The 23,493-nt window shown below is 44.4% G+C and overlaps 1 protein-coding gene across 4 annotated transcripts in view; it reads left to right on the top strand.

Annotated features, from left to right (window-relative positions):
• MYO1B (myosin IB) overlaps window positions 1-23,493 on the top strand; it is a 222,487-nt gene that overhangs the window by 89,413 nt on the left and 109,581 nt on the right. For all 4 annotated transcript variants that reach the window (XM_044302812.1, XM_044302811.1, XM_044302809.1 and 1 more), the window contains exons 5-7: window positions 14,802-14,906; window positions 15,205-15,251; window positions 19,593-19,656. In XM_044302812.1, the coding sequence (XP_044158747.1) occupies window positions 14,802-14,906; window positions 15,205-15,251; window positions 19,593-19,656 (216 nt within the window). The remainder of the gene's footprint in view (window positions 1-14,801; window positions 14,907-15,204; window positions 15,252-19,592; window positions 19,657-23,493) is intronic.

Raw genomic sequence — 23,493 nt, 5'->3', positions numbered from 1 at the left:
TGATGCCATGGTGAATGCTGACCGCTACATCTAAGTCGTTTATAGAGGGAGCTTCCTATGTTCCCATTGGTACCATGCGGTGTAATTGTGGGGTGCTGATGGTCGCTATGAGTGATTGGCAAAGCTTCTTTTTTTTCCCCCTAGAGAACCCTTCTACATTATAATATACAATATCTATAATCTGAGAATTGGTTACTTTGTAGGTTATTACAATAGGCTTTTGTTCATCTCTATGTAGTGCCCAGCTGGTGCATGGTGTAGGAATATTGGAGATGGGCATATAAACTCCGCTAGGTTGATCTGAGTGCAGAGCTGGACATTCGTTTCCAGTAGAAGTCTTTGCATTGTTTTGAACAGTGTTAAACCAGATTATGATGACTGTTGGGCTTAAAAATCCAAAGTTGATAATTCATTGTATTATAATGGATCTAATAGCAAAAGCGTGTTAACCGGGCATGGAAGAATAATGTGTTTGCCTTGTAAGGAAGAAAACCCAACAATGTTATTAGCAGCATCTTGATTTCATTAGCATAATTGAAGCCATGATGTAAATAGGAGACAGCCATTTCCTGTAGTTGTGGAAGACGAAGGTTTCAAAAGTGCGTTCAGTTAATATAGATGCAGATAGTTATGGAATCATTTAGCGATGAAGGGGTTTCTCCAGATTGCTGCTTCTTGCTCTTTTCACCCAAACAGTATAAATCATAAGAACCCAACATTTAAAGCCAGTACTTTCCAACGGTGGGCAATTATGAAGAGGTCTCTATAAATAACGTCAGTCTTTTCTGGTTCTGTGCTTTTGTCCTTTTGAATAGGGAAATGTGTGAGTGGTTTCTGGTAGGGAGGTTTTTAGTCTTTAGTCTCTCAGATAGCTCCAGTATGTCCATGTTTTGTATGCTGATGAAGTATTTTGGATTCAGATATGCATTGACATAAAGAGCATTTGTGATCTTCCTGTAGGCCAGGGGTGGGGAATCTCCGGCACACAGGCTGCATACAGCCTAGTGGATCATTTCATGTGGCTCCCTGCTCCTCTGCCAGAGCATATAGTCCAAATGCTAATGACCACTTCCATTATGGAACAAGTCATACTAATTAGCATGCAGGAGACACAGGAGGGCGAGAACTGCGCTGGCTATACTCACCTTCCCTGGTCTTCTTCCGGGCTCCGCTCTGTGTCTTGATATGTACAGCGTCAGAACGTAGTCCACGTAGGCACAAACTATGACCTGATGCTGTGCGCCGTCAGGTCACAGTGCGGTGACAAGAAGACAAAGGACGGTGAGTGAATTTGCCGAGTGGCAGCGCAGTCCAGACCTGATCCAAGTCTGATGTAGGCTGGGGGTCTGATGGGAGGGTGATCTGAGGCTGAGAGGGACAGAGGCAGGGACAGTGGAAGTTGGGTGAACCACTCTGGGGTGAGTTTGGCTGCCATTAATGCCAAATAAGTAAATGTATAATGCTCTCTACTTAAAAATTACAGTGTATATATATAGGCAGCACAATCAGTAGAAGGGTGCACGGCCCAAACAATCACCTTTTATTCACCCATGTGGGCAGCGCAACGTTTCGGCTGACTTATTTACACATGCATACTAGCAGGCACAGGTATATTTCATCGATTTCATTTTGTTTCCGTGTGTCGTAAAAGGATATCAACAGTTTCCCCCATAACAGTGACCTCTACAGTACCCACCCCTTTAACAATGACCTCCACAGTGGCCGCCCCTTTAACATTGACCACCCCTTTAACAGTGACCTTCACAGTGCCCGCCCCCTTTAACAGTGACCTTCACAGTGCCCGCCCCCTTTAACAGTGACCTTCACAGTGCCCGCCCCCTTTAACAGTGACCTTCACAGTTCCCGCCCCCTTTAACAGTGACCTTCACAGTGCCCGCCCCCTTTAACAGTGACCTTCACAGTGCCCGCCCCCTTTAACAGTGACCTTCACAGTGCCCGCCCCCTTTAACAGTGACCTTCACAGTGCCCCCAATGCATGTAGAAGTGTATTTGTGCCGTCATATGACTAAATATTTAAGGACCTGCTAACTGCTAAAACCTGTGATCAGTTGTTATGGCAACCTGGAGTAGACCTGCGAGCTTCTATTGGCTAATAAGGGACATGTGACCATGTAAATGGCAGTTAAGATTTAAAGGGGTGCTGCAGTTTGTTTAAACTGATGATATATCCTCTGGATTATCAGCATCTGATCGGCAGGGGTCCAACACCTGGTATCCCTGCCAATCAGCTGTTTGAGACGGTAGCGGCGCTCCAGAAGCGCCAGGCCTTCTCACTGTTCGTTTACTGCAGGCCTAGTGACGTCACGACTAGTATCAAAGGCCTCGGCGCGGCTAAGCTCTGTTCACTCGAATTGAGCTTAGCCCCGCCCAGGCCAGTTGATACTAGTCGTGACATCACTGGCCCTGCGGTAAACAGTGAGAAGGCTGCGGCGCTAATGAATCTAATTCTGGAGCGCCGCTGCCTTCTTAAACAGCTAATCGGCGGGGGTCCCAGGTGTCAGACCCCCGCCGATCAGATGATCTATCCAGAGGATATCCCCTTTAACTGAAAGGCTTGCTGGCTTCTATTGGCTAATGCAGGTCCTTTTTTGGGAATATCTCAGGAACGGTAAGTCCTACAGAGCGTAGACCTTCCTGGACACCTGATTTACCTGTGTGCCAAATTTAGTGAAGATCGGTCCAGCTGCCGCTGCCACCAATGATTTGGGGGGGGGGGTGGGAGGGAGGGTGCACTGCCCACCAATGATAGGGGGCGGCCTCCCCCCCCCCCCCCATCGTACCGCCACTCGCCACAGTTCTCAGAAGGAGACGCACTGCAGCGATGAGGAGCCTGAGCCAGTAGTGGTCCTCTTCACTGACTGTAGTCTGGGGTGGGCCTAGTAGACGCTGAATCCTGCATGACGCCGCATTGGTGAAAAGAAAATTGGCAATACCACCAATGTTATTTCTTGGACCTTTATAAATGTACAACTTGAGGAGCATGGCCCAAATTGTGACACCACACCTCCTCATTCAGCTAGCTGAGCCATGTATGTTTCAGGGTGATTTTGGATTAGATTTCTTGAGGACCCAGCTGCACAGCCATTTCCACACCCACCGATGAGTGGCCAGCCATACAGCCGTTCGGGCTGTGATTCGTCCATTGCCACACCTTTATTAGGTGAAGGGTTGCGATTCCATCTCCTAATTTGCTTTTAGGACAAAAGGCCCCACAAATACCTACCTGCCAGTTGCACTTTCCAGTGCCATTTTGGCCTACAGTTGGCATCTTGCCATAACATTTCTTTTTGAAAAAATGTGTAAAAGATTGTTAAATAGAATTGAAATGGATGGAATGTAAGAAGGTAACATATTTATCGTGTATTGTACTTTAGCTACATTCCACATTTGAAAAGCATGAACAGGAGATGTGGTGTCAGACTAAACTAACTTTTTTGATATTATCAGTACATTTTTTATTTTTTTTCATATTAAAGAATTTTCCTTTTGAACACAACTCAACCTGTCCTCCCTCAACCTGGTAATGTATATTGCTGGAGAATAAGTTTACAAATTACATCAGAAGAAATCAGATTTGTTTTAATGTAAATTCCAAAGTACTTAGGAGGCAAATGCCAGATAGTACTTAGGAGGCAAATGCCAGAAGTTCTTGTTGATCTAGGTAGACTACAGACTGACCATACATTTGGAATTGGGAGTACCTCTCTAGCCATCTGATAGATTTTTGTTCTTTACCTTATCCTGCATTCTATGTATTGGTCTAGTTTAGTAACATTTCAAAGATAGATTGTACCCATAAGATGTAAACTTTACTTTTTTTGTTTTTGTTTGGTGATCACATTTTTAGTTTGGTCACATGGATTTACTAGTAGAATAAATATCTCCTGTAAACATTTTTGTAATGCCAGCATTCCATGTCTGCCAGCATCTTCCAGTGGGCAGGGCTGCTGGAGTACTCATTCCTCCTTCAGCTCTGTGGTGCTGGCAGTTTCTTCTCCGCCGGCATCTTTCCTCTGCTGGTACAGCCGCTTGAGTGTGTTCATCTTCCTGGACCCTTGTTTCTGGCCATCCTTGCCTTCTGCCTGCTAGTGGGGTGCACGCATTCTCCCAGGCACTTAAGTGCCAGCGCCCACAGCCTAGTCTGTTCCCACCTAATTACTTTTTTCCTGGGATATTTAAGAAGCCTTCCCCTATGGGGAGGTGTTTTGGCAATACGTTTCCTAGAGTGTCTAGTCCCTGCAAAGGTGTTTGTCTTATGAACTCCTGTCCCAGATTTCTGCTTGTCCACCACATTGATCTTTTGTGGTGCCTGCCCTGACCGATTACCTGTTTACCAGATTGATCAAACTCTTCCTTCCCTGACCTTGGTTTATACAGCTTTGGCCCTGTGGAACTAGCCTAACTCCAATACATGGCCTTGTAGATTCTGGACCTTCTGATTTCCTTCTCTCTTGATCACTTTTGATGATAAAGTAGCTTCCTTGGGTGTAAAAAAAATCTAAGGGCTCTTTCACAGGTGCAAGGTTCTGTCCAGATGTGATGTGTGTAGTGAATGCATGGCATCCGGACTGAATCCTGACCCAGTATTTTCAATGGATCTGCGCACACGAACAAATTCCAAACTACACTGGTTACAGTGAGTGCAATATTGTCACAATTTGCGTTTTAACAAATTAAAACATACATTTTAATATGGATATTGAAAAACACAAAAATGAATTCCAAAAAATATACAATCAAGTACACAATGGTACACAGGTGCACGGCGGCACCCAACAGGGACCAGACAGTTCAAAGCACAGTTGTCTTACCGCATCCAGGCAAATCGGATTAATGTTCCAGTAGTGGGTCCAGTCCCTCTTGTATTTTTATTACAGGACGTCCAGTACGGGTACCTTGAAATATAGAGGCGAAATTGGGGAACTGTTCTGTCCCTGTTTTGCCCTACAGGGGGTACTATACTAGCCCTAAAGGCCTAAGTATGGAGCACATGCCCTGACGAGGACTACCCCATCTGGAATCTGTCACTTAAAAAAATTGCCCTAATATTTTAAAATATTAGGTCCACTCTAGAGGAAAAAAGTCACTTATAATGATATATAGATTATATTTATATAAATTTCAGGCTTAAACCATCAGTCTAGAATCTAGATGTAAGGTTAGGAAAGAGAGAGAGAGGAGTTCCTTAAAGGGACACTGTCAGCTGGATTTTACTTGCTGAGCTAATAACATCACCACATTAGTCTCCACAATTTACATTAAAATATACTAGTATTACTGCCCTGTGTCTTTTATTTGGTCTATAAACTCTGTTTTATTAATATGTTAAGTACCTCAATAAGGAGCCCATGGGGACATCCCTCCGGCATTGGAGCCCAGCCTCTCCCATTACTTCAGAGCCCAGCGCCGCCCCACTGCTAATTTATTCACTGCTCAGCTCCGACGTAATGTTTGTGCATCCCCGTGGGCAGGGGCTGACTGGCAACTTTTGGCCCAGGGGGCAAGTAACACCCAGAGGCCCACTGAGCCCCCCCCCCCCCCCCCCCCCACTTTCGTCAGCCATGTAAATTAGAACACAGTAAAACAAAATAAACCAGGGATGCTCCGATATATCGGCCGCCGAAACACATCAGCCGAAAATTGCATTTTTGGTATAATGCCGAAAGTGTCATTTTCTGGCTGATACAGTGTTGCATCCGTGTATTCTCTCCTCCCCGCTGGGCGCTGCTCTGTGTCCCCCCCCATGACACTTGATGACTTTTGCAGGAGAAACTGTATATTGTGTGGCACAGTGTAGGCTATATGTGTATAACATAAACATATTTCATTTGAAAACTTAGTTACTTGACCCTTGGGGATCTCGGACGCCACTTCCACGCTTTGGCCGGGGGCTCGGCGGAGCTGATGTTGTGTTTTATCCTAATGAGAAAGATTTCATAATAAGGATTTGGAGAAGGGGCAGAGGGGTCACAGAGCAGGGAGAGGCTGGGGCTGCTACTAGGGGGTCATACCATGGGGGAGTAATAAAGCCCACTATAATGCCCCACCCCCCCAGTAGAAATAATTCTCCTTATAATAGACAGTGCACAAAATACCCCCTTGTAATATCCCCAGTTGAGCTAATGTCCCCATAGTGCCCCCTATAATGTGCCAGTAGCCACATAGGGCCCCCCATATAATGTGCCAGTAGCCATAGGCCCCCCATATAATGTGCCAGTAGCCATAGGCCCCCCTATATTGTGCCAGTAGCCCATAGGCCCCACTATATTGTGCCAGTAGCCCAAAGGCCCCCTATAATCTGCCAGTAGCCCATAGGCCCCCTATAATCTGCCAGTAGCCCATAGGCCCCCCTATAATGTGCCAGTAGCCACATAGGGCCCCCCTATAATGTGCCAGTAGCCACATAGGGCCCCCCTATAATGTGCCAGTAGCCACATAGGGCCCCCCTATAATGTGCCAGTAGCCACATAGGGCCCCCCTATAATGTGCCAGTAGCCACATAGGGCCCCCCTATAATGTGCCAGTAGCCACATAGGGCCCCCCTATAATGTGCCAGTAGCCACATAGGGCCCCCCTATAATGTGCCTGTAGCCATATGCCCCCCATAATGTGCCAGTAGCCATAGGTCCCCTATAATCTGCCAGTAGCCATAGCCCCCCTATAATCTGCCAGTAGCCATAGCCCCCCCTATAATCTGCCAGTAGCCATAGCCCCCCCTATAATGTGCCAGTAGCCATAGCCCCCCCTATAATGTGCCAGTAGCCATAGCCCCCCCTATAATGTGCCAGTAGCCATAGGCCCCCCCTATAATGTGCCAGTCGCCATAGGCCCCCCATATAATGTGCCAGTAGCCATAGGCCCCCCTATATTGTGCCAGTAGCCCATAGGCCCCCCTATATTGTGCCAGTAGCCCAAAGGCCCCCTATAATCTGCCAGTAGCCCATAGGCCCCCTATAATCTGCCAGTAGCCCATAGGCCCCCCTATAATCTGCCAGTAGCCATAGGCCCCCCTATAATCTGCCAGTAGCCACATAGGGCCCCCCTATAATGTGCCAGTAGCCACATAGGGCCCCCCTATAATGTGCCAGTAGCCACATAGGGCCCCCCTATAATGTGCCAGTAGCCACATAGGGCCCCCCTATAATGTGCCAGTAGCCACATAGGGCCCCCCTATAATGTGCCAGTAGCCACATAGGGCCCCCCTATAATGTGCCAGTAGCCACATAGGGCCCCCCTATAATGTGCCAGTAGCCACATAGGGCCCCCCTATAATGTGCCAGTAGCCACATAGGGCCCCCCTATAATGTGCCAGTAGCCACATAGGGCCCCCCTATAATGTGCCAGTAGCCACATAGGGCCCCCCTATAATGTGCCAGTAGCCACATAGGGCCCCCCTATAATGTGCCAGTAGCCACATAGGGCCCCCCTATAATGTGCCAGTAGCCACATAGGGCCCCCCTATAATGTGCCAGTAGCCACATAGGGCCCCCCTATAATGTGCCAGTAGCCACATAGGGCCCCCCTATAATGTGCCAGTAGCCACATAGGGCCCCCCTATAATGTGCCTGTAGCCACATAGGGCCCCCCTATAATGTGCCTGTAGCCATATGCCCCCCCATAATGTGCCACAGGCCCCCCATATTGTGCCCCCGTGCCCCCCCACCCCCCTCATCACTTTATGAGGGGGGTGGGGGGCAGGGGGCACAATCTGGCTAGTGGTGGCTACTCCTGGCACATTATAGGGGGCCCCCCCCTAATCTGGCTACTACTGGCAGTAGTAGCCAGATTAGGGGGGGGGCCCCCTATAATGTGCCAGGAGTAGCCACCACTAGCCAGATTGTGCCCCCTGCCCCCCACCCCCCTCAAAGTGCCAGCCCAGTAGTAGCCAGATAGGGACAGAAATAAAGAAGAAAAAAAAAGTCAGTCAGACATACTTACCTCCCTGCTTCTCTGGACTCCCGCCTCCAGCCAGCACAGAGATGCAATCACTATCACTTTACGGCAGCGGCTCAGTTAGGCCGCAGGACCGGCGCAGGTGGCGCGATGACGTCATCGCGCCGATGACGTCATCGCGCCGCCTGCGCCGCTCCGGCGCACTGCTCCCCTGCTCCCCGTCTCGTCCCTGGCATAAAGCGGCTGTTTATTCCGGCCGGGACAGCAAGCCAGGGAGGCCCGGGGGGCAATTGCCCCCCGGCCCAGTCCGCCCCTGCCCGTGGGCGCCTTATTGAGGTACTTTACATATTAGTAAAACCGATTTTATAGATCAAATAAAAGACACAGGGCAGTAATACTAGTATATTTTAATGTCAATCGTGGAGACTAATGTGGTGATGCTGTTAGCTCTAAGTAAAATCCAGGTGACTGTGTCCCTTTAATTATCTACGAGACCATATGTTTCAATAGTGCCTAATAGAAGGGTTAACGTATTTAAGCTGTGTTTAACAAACCAGGTAAAGACACAGTTCAAATAATTGATACATAAATTGTAGGCTCACTTTGGCCATCAGAACAGACTACCTTTAAGCGAAAAATATGGGTGGCAATCAGTTGGGCAAGCCTTGGGTGGGGAGGTGTAGTCTATAGGAAACAGCTTAACAATAACTGTTCATTAAGTCCCAGCGGATTCACAGTTTTTAATCTGTAGATCCACTGGGCCGCTTTTTGCAATATTTTATTCCAATCGCCTACGGGGGGATGGATGAATCGCCTCAATGACCTGGAATCTAAGGGCATCAGGATTTCCTCCACAATGTTTAATACCGTGGGTCACCAGATAGGTCTCACATTTATGTTTTATATCCCCCAGGTGAGCCCCAATGCACCTTCTTCTTAGCTGGCACTTGGTCTTACCTACATAACTTAAGGGACAACTACAGGTGACTATGTATACTACCCACCATGTCTTACAATTAGCAGTCTCTCATCCTGTATTATTTTTCTGTCAAAGTACTTTAGAAACAATTTGACTTCAGGACAAAGGGGCAGGCGATGAATCCTCCACATGTAAAGGTGCCCACAAATTTTCGGTCAAGCCATGTCCCTGTTGGTTTTGGTTTTTCATACATGCTATGTACTAAACGATCTCTTATTGATCTACCGCTCCTAAAGGTGACTGAGGGCCATGGTGTGAGGACATCTAATTATATGGGATCTGTTAGGAGAATATCCCAGTGTATATGCGGGATCTCCAAGACTTTCATTCCCATTATCAAAAGTCCCCATCATCCTGTTGTTTTTTTTTTTATTTTTTTATTTTTTTTTTAACCTCTCTCGTTCCCATGGTCGTAACAGTTCATCACAACTTAAGGAGGAAGAATATTTAAAGGCCCCACTCAGGACATCTCTTGGTTACCTCTGGAGGAATCTATCCCTGAGATCCTGGGATTATTTAAAAAAATACCGATTTGTATCGGAGCAATTTCTCCTGACCCTCGTATATTGCCCTTTCGGAATTCCTTTTGTAAGTGGGGGTGGATGGTGACTCTCCCAATGAAGCAGACTGTTAGCAGCCTTTGGTTTTCAATTGATTTCGGTGTGAAGTACACCTTCCTTTGAGATGATGATATCCAAGAATTTCAGTCTTGTTTGCCTCCCAGGTTAATTTCAGGCCCATGTGCTTTACATTGAGATGTTCCACAAATCCTTTAAAGGAGTCCAGCGACCTATCCCATAGTATAAGGATGTCGTCAATGAAAATCCCACAAAACAGGATATGGGGATCCTATCATCGTCAACCTCCCCAAATACCATTCTATCCTCCATCAGCCCAGGAGCAAGTTGGCATACAAAGGGACACAAGGGTTCCCCATAGCTGTGCCCCTGAGCTGGTGGTAGAATTTGGACTTAGAGAAAGTAGTTGTGCAGGAGAATATATTCCAAAGAGCAGCAACAAATTGGTTATGTGCCCAGAATTTAACTCCCTTGGATTCCAGAAAGCGTTGAACTGCTTTGTGACCCCATTCATGCGGTATACTACTGTAGAGTGCCTCCACATCAATTGAAACTATAGAGACATGATCCTCTACAGCAGGCATGGCCAACCTGTGGCTCTCCAGCTGTTGTAAAACCATGCCCTGCTGTAGGATAATAAATGTAGGCAGTCTGGGCATGCTGGGAGTTGTAGTTTGGCAACAGCTGGAGAGCCCTCAGGTTGGCCATCCTTGCTCTACAGTGATGTTTGGGATCTTCAGGAGCAAGTCTGTTGTGTCCCTAATATGGGACAGATGGCAATTTGACTATCATTACATAAAAAGTCATGTGACTTCTCCAACAAGAAGTCACATGTTGCTGTGTAGATGGTCCCTGGACTCTCTAAGATGGATCAGCCTGTCTCCATGGCAACTAACCAAGACTAACTGTGCTATGTCCATAAACAGCTATTTGGAATGCATGCAGAGATGGGTGCTTTTAGCATTAAATCACAGCATTTAACTTTTAGCAAACAATTAACCTTTAGCTGTGATCTGCTTTGTCACTGCATTTATTATAAGCACAACATGCTCTGCAAGCATTATTAAAAATGTATAACCGAGAATATAATAAAAAAGAAAACCATAAAACATAAATTACATCTCAAGGCCTACATCACACTCGCGTTTTGGTGTGGATCCATCATGGATCTGCACAGACGGATCTATTCAGATAATACAACCGTCTGCATCCGTCCAGAACGGATCCGTTTGTATTATCTTTAACATAGCCAAGACGGATCCGTCTTGAACACCATTGTGCCAGATTGTGTCATAGAAAACTGATCTGTCCTCATTGACTTGCATTGTTTGCTCTGTTTCGTCAGACGGACACCAAAATGCTGCAATCCTTTTTCATTCAGAATGCATTAAATGCAAACTTTTTTGGACCGCTTGTGAGAGCCTTGAACAGATCTCACAAACGGAAAGCCAAAACGCCGGTGTGAAAGAAGCCTAAACCTAGTAATGTATACAGCATAGATTACGGTACTCTTTGCAATCTAAAAACTTTATGGCTACTCTTGAGGACTTGACCGAAAATTCATTGAATCTGCATTTTCTAGATTTGTCCTGCTCTGCCATGCCATCCATTTCCAGTGTCTGACTGTAAACCAGCATCTCCCAGTATCTTTTAATTGAATTTTCTGCTTACAAATCCTTAAAAGGGCTGCATTAGCTCCCACGCACTCTTATAGTAATGCATGGGATCTATGCAAACAATGTAGCACAGCAACCCCTTCAATCTTTACTTTTTACATATGCGGACACCTGACCAGTACTCCCATATAAAATTGTTGGACGGGTCATTCCAAAGCCATGTCTATTTGAGTATAGAGATTGACACCCGCCCCTCATGTTTATGTAGCTATAATAGTCCCCACTCCTCTGAGAAGGCTTTCCACGTGATTTTTGAAGCTTTTTGGGGAATCTATGCCTATTCAGCAAAAATCAGGCCATTCCCTGAAAAACAAACTTGCGCTATTATTATTACGACTTCATCTCATTTTAAAGTGGGCACTGTGCATTCTAGTAAGTCATGTTCTTATGGCATTACCCAAACCTAATTTTTTAATTATAGTGAAGCTTGATTAATCCCTCCAGAGACAGTGTTGGCATGCTTTTCACCACTCCAGCTGACGCTCAGCAATGTGGACAATGACTTTAAGGCCCCTTTGCATGGAATGAGTGTCCAGACAATTTGTTCCCAATAATTGCCTGCTCTTGAACAGAGGTGGGGGCTCCATGTTGTAATCACCTCCACTGTGCTCACTTGTCCACATACAGATAGTTCTGTTTAAACAGGGGTCTGCTGCCCAGAAACTATTATGTTGGGTATTTCATTGGTGAACGCATTTTTGATGTGAGAGGCTTGTTCATCAGGTGATCGGTGGCACCTTTACACAGGACAATTATTACGAATTAACATTCCCAATAACTGCCCCAATCCTCAGCCCTGACTAGTGGCATCCTATGACAGTCCCACATTTAAAGAGGACCTTTCATCTGTTTAACTTATAGTTGTACTTCGGGCTGGGGGGGTACCCTATGCATGCCCCCCCATTCCCCCCAGCTGATGCTGACACCCTTTTTATATAACCCCTACGCCCCGCTGCACCATCCTGAGGGTTTCATGCTCAGTATGGTAATACCGAACATCGGTCCAGGGAGGAGGAGACGCCAGGGTTTCTCAATGGGCGTCTCCGTCTTCCTGGCTGTGCCGCGATCCAGTCACAGCCAGGGAGGAAATGGCACAATTCTGCTGTGCAACAAAATTAGCGTTTTTTTATACCACAATAGTGGCATCAAATGTTTAATAAATGTCCCTGACTTCTTCTGTAAGACCCATACTACTACCAACGTCTATGGAGATGGCATAACTGCCTGCTTAATAAATTTTTACACCTGTATGCTGTAGTACCAGAAATAAGTAATGGGAGGGGTGTGCACATACTTTTAGCCATATAGTGTACTTTATAGCCAAATGCTCCCAGAAAAGAAAGCATAAGGGCTCACGCACAGGAACGTATTTTTGTGGGTCTGATGCGGACCCATTCACTTCAATGGGGTCACATGGGTGCGGACAGCACACAGTGTGCTGTCAGTATGCGTATGTCCGTTCCATGCCACCCCCAAAAATATAGAGTATGTCCTATTATTGTCCGCATTATTGACAAGGATAGCACTGTTCTATTAGGGGCTGGAAGTTCTGTTCCACAAAATGCGTAACACAGCTGGTATCCGTGTTTTGTGCATCTGCAGTTTGCGGACCACAAAACTGCCTATGGTCGTGTGCATGATCCCTAAATCTAAGATATTATACATATAACGACTGACATTTTTATGCCTTCCCTTCTGATGATCTAAACCTATGGATCTGGTAATATCGCTGTAGTATTTGTATATAATGTGTATAGCATGTCATAATTCCGGGAATGGTATTTTATTTTTTATTTTTTTTCAATTCTCCAGATCATTACCAAAAGTCATCATTACCAGAAAAGTATTTAATCAAATTTAGAGTAGAGGTCAGGCAAGGTTTTATTTAGTCTGCAGTTGCTTATTAACAAAACATACTGTAGTTGCTTGTGTAACAGCCCTTTATGTATAGTATTTATTCCAGGGCATTTTGCACAATATATATACTGTACTCGGAATGAGACGTTTCTAGTCATGTGAAGTGATCACTTTATCAACCGTTTATAGACTTCAGCTTCTGCTCTTCAAACAGCTGATCGGTGGGGGTGCTGGGTGTCAAAACCCCTAGTGATCAGATACTGATGACCTACTGTATCTTGAGGCTAAGTCATTAACATTTCCCTCCCGGAAAAACCCTTTGGGAACAGTAACCAATCAAATATGATTTGATTGGTTACTGTGGTACCTGGCGGTTATGTTCCCTGTAGGAATACAGGGAGCAGAAGATCTGATTGTGTGTGGGCAATATGCACTAGAACATAGAGTAGGTGACCATATTGATTTTGACGAAAGTGTGCCACTCCAGCATAGTCGCCTATGGCTTATTGCTAGGGAGTTATTAAACTCATTTAGGTATTGTCTAGGAAACGAGGATGGCTTCTGTTGGCTTTTGAATGTGGACCTTTGTAGTACTTGAATCACTATGTGCCCCTTGTTTACCTCACCACTGGTTTAATAAGCCTTAGAACATTTTTAGCAAGGCTACAATGGTGCCATAAGTTTAGTTGCCAACAGTTCTGAATTTGCAGAGATTGTTCCTTATTTTCAGAGACAGTCCCAGAAAATTTGGGAAGTCCCAGGCAGAAAATGGGTGGGGCTTATGTCAGCCCTGCCCATGCGTGATCCTGAGTAGGCTCACTGGCATTCCTGGGATGGAGCTTACTTTTCCCAAATGTATGACCTACAATGTTGGTGAGTATGTATAAGCCTGGAGCCCCTGGCACCTGCCCTGGGTAGCCCTTCTGTTGCAGGGTGTATTCATTGGTTTAGACAGTGTAGTGTTTGCATGTTGGTGCCTATAAAAAAAAAAAAATTCCCCCTGTAATTTTCAAATGCATTGCTGCTATGTTATGGCACCTGGAGTCTTATACCTCATGCAGATAACGTGTGCAAAATAGCGATAATAACGTTTCTGGGGCTTTATTATACCTCCATATGCATCCAATTTCACACAGAGGGTTTTTCCCTCTAGAGGGGGCCATACAGCGGTAAAAAGAGTGCCTATGTCACTGTAGTAGGTCACTGTGGGTACGGTCTCCCCACATGCTCTTGTTCCTGCCATGGTCATACAGCTGTAATTTGGTTCTCAACCAGTACACTTCTGTGGACTTTGTATGTTCTTGTGTTTACTTAATTCAGACATATAACTTGTATAAAATATAGATTTATATGAAAATATTAGGATGTTTGACTTTATTGTTACATGGGATCTTTCTTTTTTCTTTTTGTAACTACTGTATGCAGTTTCCTTTACATTCAGGTTCATAGTTTGTGTTTTCATCCCTGCAGTGGAGGAGCAGCTAATAATGGTAGTCTATAGACCATTTTACACAAGCCAAGGATCAGGGCAGTAATTGGCAATGATCGTTTGTAGAAACACTTGTTTGTGCGAATGTGCCAGCGATCACCCAATAAACGGGCAAACACCTTCATTGGGTGAGGTCACATTTCAAAGCAGACCTAAATTCTAACTGGTCCAAATGTGCAGATTTTAAAATATTGGGAACTATGTATATAAATAAAGAAAACTGCATAAAATGTAAAGGATTGATACATTTTTTGAGAACTAGTATTCAATAGATATTTACATGTGTGTCTGCATATTGTGTGTTTCAGAGGCAAGCAAGCTGGTTATGTCTTATGTAGCAGCTGTATGTGGTAAGGGAGCTGAAGTTAACCAAGTGAAGGAACAACTCTTGCAGTCAAATCCAGTCCTGGAAGGTAAGGACTACTTTTCCATTTTACACATGAAATAGTCTTCTAAATGTTAATCCATATGACATGTGCATGTGAAGCTTGGGCACAACAGACAATTGCCTGGGACCGCCAAAGAAATGGACAGTGGCAAAAATGTTGCTGTAGCCAGCACAAGTAGCAGAAGAAGGCTTGGTGGTAGCAGCAGGCCAGAGCGGCCACTGTCATCCAGCTTTACTGGTTGACTCGCTCTTCATCATTATCTCAGATGACAAAAAATAAACACTCACTTTCACTCTTTCACAATTTTATTTTCCATTAACAGCATTTGGAAATGCAAAAACTGTGAGGAATGACAACTCTTCCAGATTTGTAAGTATCTGATGCATGCTTGCACATTCATTGTTTTACTTATACATCACTGTGAACAATTAGCCCCATTCCAGATGTGTCGGATTACAACCACTTGAAGTTTTTTTATGCAGTTTTTGAAGCCAAAAATATACGTGGATCATAAAGGCAGAGAAAGTATAAAGGAAAGATTGTACCTCTCCTGCCTTCTGAATATACTCCTGGTCTTGTCTTCAAAAAATCTCTCCCTCTAACTGCTTAAATGCCAGAATCATTATTGACCATGGCGTCTGAAGGGTTAAATTACCAGAATCTGCATCATCTCCGATCCCAGTCAGTGTGGCCAGGTGTCTGCTGTGATCCCCATCCTTACATTCCCTTAATGCAATTGACATACCAGTACTTCATTTTGAGTTAGAGTTAATATATAAAATTAAGGTTTTCATTGGACAGAAATATTCTTTACCATAGTGCCATATTATATGTATAGTTGATTGGACTTTAGAGCCAGCCTTCATTTCAGATGGGTAAATTATTTTCACCAATTAGCTGCTGGAAGATGTAACCCAGTCAAGAAAAAAAGTGTGTGGAATTTTTCTAAGCGACTATTATGCTGCTGTGTTTGCTTCAAGCCCCTGAGTAGCCATAGCAGAGGTTGGGAGTGGTAGTAGCCCTTATATGTCATGGTACTCTCTCAGGCCATCGCTCACTGGGGTCGTGGCGGTGAAGGAGGGCCCACCCTTAAGGCACTCCCTGTAGCTAGGGCTCCTGTCTGATGGTAGTTGGGGGGGGGGGGGGGGGGGGGGGTGCGGGGTGCGCCTTAATCTTAAATGCCTGTGTGGGTTTAACATGATGCATTGGCCACCATGTGGTTTTAGGAGATGAAACCAGATGAAACTTAACAAGTTTCTTTGCTGGATATACTACAACTCCTCTTTGGTGCACAGTAATTATCTGTATACAGTGCAAATTTCACCCAGATGTCCAAGCATCAGCTAAGAAGGTAATTTGCAGCAATGGCCCTCTGATTACTTTTTCTCTTGCTTACAGTACTTTGATCTCTGGGTAGTAACCACAATCTGTCACAATGTTCACAATTCGCACAGCGTGTGTGGTTTCAACAATGCCACAAGCCAAATCGCACCAACTCGCTATCTCTCCACTGCAGCAGGGTTCGAGGATGCTGTACGTTGATCACCTTCCTGACTAAGACGTTGTAGTCCCTGAATCCACAAATCTGGGGTCCAATAGGCATCTTAACCTGTCTTCCCTGATGCAGCAGCAAAGTCTGTAACGCTATGATGGTTACCTTGCTGACTAATGCTTTAAACCTCATGCAGACGTCCGTGGGATACTGGACTGGCATACTGCTTGGTGCAGGAGCGCACGGCATCGCTATGACGCCTTGCACTTCGTGCCACCGCTGCTGTACAGTATATACAATATACTCGTATAGATCATGCCAGTGTATTACTCTACTGTGACACTGTGCGCTCCTGCACTAAGCAGGCTAAGCGGGATGTCTGCATGAGGCTTTAGCCATGCAAATTCTGACGGTAGTGGAGGACCCACACACACTGAAGCTGAATGCCTGAGAAGAGCCGCACATACTGTTTGTTCCTGCTTCCTCCAGGCCCATCCTCACACAGCCTAATCCTAGAAAAACTTGAATCTTCTGCAACCAGGGAGAAGGGCCAGCCCACACCCTAAGCTCCATAGAGTGCCTGGCCAGCATAGTCTCCTGCTTATTGGGTGTGTCACAATACAAAGCAATGTATAACATAACATTACAGTTCATTACCAAATAACTGTAGATACCCCTCTCCACTGGGGTACTGCACGTACACATGGCCAAATCAGCTGCAGAAGAATCAGTGGCAGATCAGTAGCAGAATCATCAGCTGAAAACCGTCTTTTTAGTGCTGCCAAATACCATTGTTTTGGTCCGCATCCAATCCGCAGATTTTGCCGCTTGGATGTGGACCCATTTACTTCAATGAGGCTGTGGTCAGCCCTCCATGTGCTGTCTGCATCCATTGCTCCATTCCGTGGTTCTCAAAAAAAAAAAATATAACATGTCCTATTCTTGTCTGTTTTGCAGACAAAAATAGGCAGTTATATGAATGGCTGTCCGTGCCGTTCCGCAAATTACGGAACGCACACGGACATCATCTGTGTTTTGCGGACTTCAAAACACACAACGGTCGTGTGCATGAGGCCAAATCCTCCTATTTTCTATGTATTTGACATCTTTGGAAAACCATCATGAGATCTGTGTGACAACTTAGGATACATGCACTCTGCTGCACTGAACAGTGGTTTCAGCTGCAGGAAGTGTTGGGTTCCTACTTCTCAACAATACAACCCATATGCCGGGGAACATTTATTTCCAGAACAACCCTGTAGTTTTCAGACCACAAAAAGAGTGCTCGGGCTGATTCTAAAGCATTTTACACTCTGTCTGCTGGAAGGGTGTTGGTATGGTCTCAGTATGTAGGCCAGTGGTCTCCTCAACCATGCATGAGGCTTGGTGTGGCACCTGGCCTGGTTTATTCCTGCTTACTGTTGCTAGGCAGAGACCTGACTTGCTCTTTTCCTTATGAAGTATAAGAAATGGGGGCGATTTTGGTTCGGAGATGAGAGCTGATAAATTAACTTTATAAATGAGTGAACGTGATATTGTGAACATCCAAACACTTTATTTTTATTTATTTTTTATTATAAAAGGAGTGCATTCCAGCAACCATAAGGCTACAACCACACTCTGCATGCAGTTTTGGAAGCTTAAATCAGGAGTGAATCATGAACTGGGAGAAAGTATAAATAGGACTTTTTGAATTTACTCTTGGTTTTTGCTTCCAAAACTGCATAAAGAAGCCTAACCATGTGGCCAGACCCTTAGGCCACAGATGTGCTTCTCAGAGTCCCAATGATACAGAAAGATGTAGTTGTTCTCGGCATTAGGGCTGTTTGAGGAGACGGCCTGGCACTGCTGTCTGGATCATGGATCATTGCTCTATCTTAACAACTTAAAGGAGCACCTTAATTGATACTGTTATGTCTAATGCAGGACTTTGGTGCTCTATGAATGTGTGTCATGCTTTGACTCTGGTACTATAACCGTGTTTACCTAAAGTTCTCCTTTAACCACTTAGCTACCGCCACACGACTTTCTACGCCGCGGCGGGAGGCTCTTATCTGTAATCCGACGTATAAAAGCGGCAGGTTACATCGTGATCTACCGGCGGGCCAGGCTGCCATAGATCTATGTGACCGTGCTGTCCTTACACAGCTGCGGTCACAGGGAGGTGTGCCGTGACCTGCAGGGGCGGTGTGGTTGTAATACAGGCTTGTAGCACTCTGCTACAAGTGTGTATTATATTAAAGAAGCTGAAAGCAGTCAGGGAGCGCTTTTTCTTATGTAGGTGTGCCACCTGCTGGCGTTAAAAAGAAATGCACGCTGGAAATAAACCTCATCCTGCCTTGACACTGGCAGAAAGGGGTTAATTCACTTTAAAAAAAAGTAAAAAGTAAAAAAAATGAATAAAAATAATGTTAAAGAAAAATAAAACTTAAAATTTCCACATTTCCCGAGGATAACTAACATTAAAAAGTCACTTTGAAGGGGCTTGTAGCTTTTTGGCACTATACAAGATTCTTTCTGGCAGTACGATACTCTAGAATCCTCAATAAAAAAATAGGCCACCAAAATGCGCTCCAGTCTTTTGAAGTCTTGTGGCGGGAATTGCATAAATGGCGTCCATTTTCAGGGTACAAGCATACAGAAATGGTTTTAGAAATGTTTTGTTTTGAAACCTTTTGTAATAGTTAGAAAATAAAATTGATAAGAGAGGAAAAATTTAATTTTTTTTCATAATTTTCCGTTTTTCCTTAAATATATATATAATTTTTTTATTTTTTAATATTATTTCCATCCTCTAATGGCACAAAAGAAAGGTCTAAGGTGTCCCGAGGAAAATAATATCATATACATGTAGGCTGGCTCAGAAATGAATCTGTTATTTGCCGTTAGATAGGCCCATTGCTACAACTGAAAAACTGGCCTGGTTAAGAAGGTGGATAAACACTCCGGTAATGAAGTGGTTAAGTTTTAGTGGAATGTAGCCCTCTGGATCACAAAAAGTTGTGCATCCCTGTCTTGTACAAATCATACAATTGTAAGGGCAATGCATTTGCAAGCACCACATAGACTTTGGTGAAATGTAATATAAAGCAGCCGGATTTATCCATAAACACCTAGAAATTGTCTCACAGATCAGGGAAACATCATGACAAGAATGTGCACTTGTGTTACACTGAAATGGGTTTATTTTTAATGTGTTGTATAATGTTTTTTCTTAGGGCAAATACATGGATATTGAATTTGATTTCAAGGGAGACCCACTTGGTGGTGTTATAAGCAACTGTAAGTACGAATACTGATATATAAGGAAACATAAGTGAGGCTTCGTGTGTCAGTGGTGTAGCTAAAGGCTCATGGGCCCTGGTGTAAGGGTGCAGCTTGTACCCCCCTTTCTGAAGTGCTTTGTGGCAAGAGGCACAACTATCCTCTCTGCTGCCTGAGGCAAAAATTGATACTGCACCCCCCAGCCCCCCATGCCAAATTCTCAACCTAACCCCTTCTCTCCAGCCCTACTGTTTAAAGAAATACTTGGAAACCAGTAGCAACCAATACAAAAGGGCTGTGAAAATGAAAGGTGGAATCTGATTTGTTGCTATAGGCAACTAAGCGAGTTCCTCTTTACACCAGTTTGATAAATACCCAGGGTAATACTGAATTACATACCTCTTACATCTCCTTTGATGTATACATTCTCTTTCCTAATCTTCCCCTTTCAGACCAGACCCCCTTGATGGTTTCTTTCAGCCGTCTCTTGTCTCTGCAGAGTTTATCTTTGTTTCCTACATTTTCATAATCCTCCCAACCTTCTGAACACCCCATCCTATCACCCTCAATACTGTGCCCATTTTGCTCCCAACACTACTGCAGAAATGTTTCCCCCCTAAAAATACTAGTACCACTCAAATAGGGACCCCTTCAATAATTATTGGCACACAGTGCCCTAAAAATAAGTGTCTCTGACACCTAGTATAAATATAATGTCCCCCAAATAGTGTATAAATAATAGTAGTGGCCTATAAGAAGTAATGCCCCCATAGTGCTCATACTAGTAGTCATGTTCCCCATAGTCCCCCAGTAGTAAGAATTATCCTTATAATGTGTGCCAGTAGAAAAATCCCCCCCATGTGTGCCAGTACCAAAAATGCCCCCTCTTAAAATGTGCATTAATACAAAAAAATGCCCCCTCATTATCCATGCCAGTGCAAAATATACCCCATTTATAATTTATAATGTGTGCCAGTACAGAAAATGCTCCCTCTTAGTGCACCCAGTAGAGCCAATGTTCCCATAGCACCCCCCCCCCCCCCCCCCCCCATTAGAATCCCACATAGTGCAAACCTCTCCATGATGGCCTAACAGCATAGTGCCAAATAAAAAAAATTAGAGCTATACACTGCCTGGCTCAGGCGGTACTGATGGGCTTCAGGAATGCTTATAGCCTATCAGGGAAAGGTGTGGCCCGGGACCGTTGGGACCCCTATAGCTACGCCTCTGGTATGCATCATGTTTAAGACTTAAGAGAATGTTAGTCGTATGTTCTACAGGACTTGGAAGTGGCCAGTGTGGAAGCGCCATGACAAGTGTTTGGCATTATAATACGCTGATCCTGTACTGTACCATCATGTGGAGTGGCATATGGCATGCGTTCTCTTGCTCCAGGCCCAAGAAGCTGTGGTTTTGTAAGGGAACATGCCTGTATGAAGGAAGAGAATATTCTGTGTTAATGTTTTGTGGTTTTCAAAATGGAATTTCCTAAAACAAAAAAAAACACTTGTTTTGACTGCTGATTTTAATATTCAGAAGGTACTAATGTGGTGTTTACCTGCCCAGCAAATTCCCAGGTTAGGCTCCTTTCACACCTGCGTTCAGGTGTCCGCTCGTGAGCTCCGTTTGAAAGGGCTCACAAGCGGCCCTGAACGCAGCCGTCTGGCCCTAATGCATTCTCAGTGGAGGCGGATTCACTGAGAATGCATCCGTCTGCCAGCGCTCAGCCTCCGCTCCGCGAGCGGACACCTGAACGCTGCAAGCAGCGTTCGGGTGTCCGCCTGGCCGTGCGGAGGCGAGCGGATCCGTTCCGACTTATAATGGAAGTCAATAGGGACGGATCCGCTTGAAGATGACACCATATAGCTCAATCTTCAAGCGGATCCGTCCCCCATTGACTTTCAATGTAAAGTCTGAACGGATCCGCTCAGGCTACTTTCAGAATTTTTTTCTAAGTTATAATGCAGACGGATCCGTTCTGAACGGAGCCACCGTCTGCATTAATATGAGCGGATCCCTTCAGAACGGATCCAATCGAACGCTAGTGTGAAAGTAGCCTTAGGGTACTTTCACTCTTGGGGCAGAGGATTCTGGCAGGTAGTTCCGTCGCCGGAACTGCCTGCTGGATTCGGCAATCCGGACGCAAACTGATTCCGGCAAGTGTTCAGTCTTTTTGGCCGGAGAGAATACTGCAGCATGCTGCGGTATTTTCTCCGTCCAAAAAAAGGAAGAGGGACTGAACTAATGCATCCTGAACGGAATTCTCTCCATTCAGAATGCATTAGGATAAAACTGATCAGTTGTTTTCCGGTATAGAGCCCCTAGGATGGAACTCAATATGGGAAAACAAAAACGCTAGTGTGAAAGTACCATTAGAGGATGGCGGTTGTGTATTGATTTGATGCCAAATAAGCACTAATATATATTTGTCTGGTCCAGGAACAAAATGAAATGTTTTTTGTATTTGCATTTTAGCTTCATTTCAGGATAGTCCACTTAACTGTAGCAATCGGACAGATGATCTGGTACATAAGCACCCTTTGGCACTCAACATGCCAAGATCCTGCAGTTACAAAAAAGCAGATGGGCACACACAGGGAATTCGTTCTGTCATCATGGCTCATCGTATTTCATATTCCACCCCACCTTCTGAACTAAATGATTTTCTATGATTATTTATAATTGGATGTAAATGGTGAAAGTTGAGTTTTCATCCTGTTTGTATGGTACCTCTTTAAAGTATATGCATTTCAGTTTTGCAGCATCTTTTGGCTTTTTAGGTACTTTTTTATTTTATATTTTTATAAACTATTGAACTGAATAGTCACTGATATTTTTCCTACCCACTGTGTTGATGAAGCCTAATAACGATACAGGGAGCCTATTTCAGTATGCCTTTTGTTAGAGCCTACCCAATATGTCTTCAGTGACTTCGTACTGCATGTCTGACGGTTTATAGCATTTGTTTGTGCCATGAAGGATTACACATTTGCGACTGGTCTGCATACAGTATAGTGTGTGGCTAGATAATTGATGTGGGTTAAATACATGGCTTCAGTGTAAGTTGAGACGGCAGGAAATTAGTATAAAGTGTACATGATGTATAAAATCTAGCTATTTGACTTGTTCCGTTCTAACACATTATAAAATGTACATGACCTAACTGTCCAGATGTAATATCGTTATTGCACATTATGCACAGCTATGCCTCTTTTGATCTGCAAATGGGAATAATCTTGTAAAATGTCTCCGGACAGCCTGGCCTTTATCTAGCCAGACAATTCATACTTAGTCAGCTGAATTTTCCTGTTTACCACTCACATGACTGACTGCGTTAGCTTCACGGTCAGATCCAGGCACCCGTCAGCACAGCTATCTTCAGAAGCTGGGAACAGTTTACTGATGGAACAAGGTCAAAACCAGAAGCACACGGTTTCCCTTCAGGAGTAGAGGAAAATCAGACAATTTCTTCTCTAATACAGTAGAAGGGAATACATCTGCAGATCCCGCTTTTAGACCGTTTGATGTCTTATAGGAAATACTGCACTTTTGATCTTTTTATAAACAACTGTAGTTAGGTCTTTGAGGTACATTGGAAGGTGTGGATGTCCTTTGTGGTGCTTGAGACTAACCTAGAAATAACTTCAGTGACCTCAACACATTGTGCACCACTAGACATAATACTGTGACAACTGTGCTAAAGTTGACTAAATATTGGTAACATGATTGATTTTTATAATTTTACTAAGATTTGAACTTGAAAATATATATAATATATAAATTGTTTCTGGACAAATTCATCATAGTTAGTCATTGTGTGTGACTAGTCAGCAGAAAATGTCCCATCAAGGACAA

This window comes from Bufo gargarizans, chromosome 8, assembly GCF_014858855.1.
Source record: "Bufo gargarizans isolate SCDJY-AF-19 chromosome 8, ASM1485885v1, whole genome shotgun sequence".
In the NCBI taxonomy this organism is placed as follows: Eukaryota; Metazoa; Chordata; class Amphibia; order Anura; family Bufonidae; genus Bufo; species Bufo gargarizans.
The sequence above is the reverse complement of the archived record's forward strand: the minus strand, read 5'-3'. Positions and strand labels throughout refer to the sequence as shown.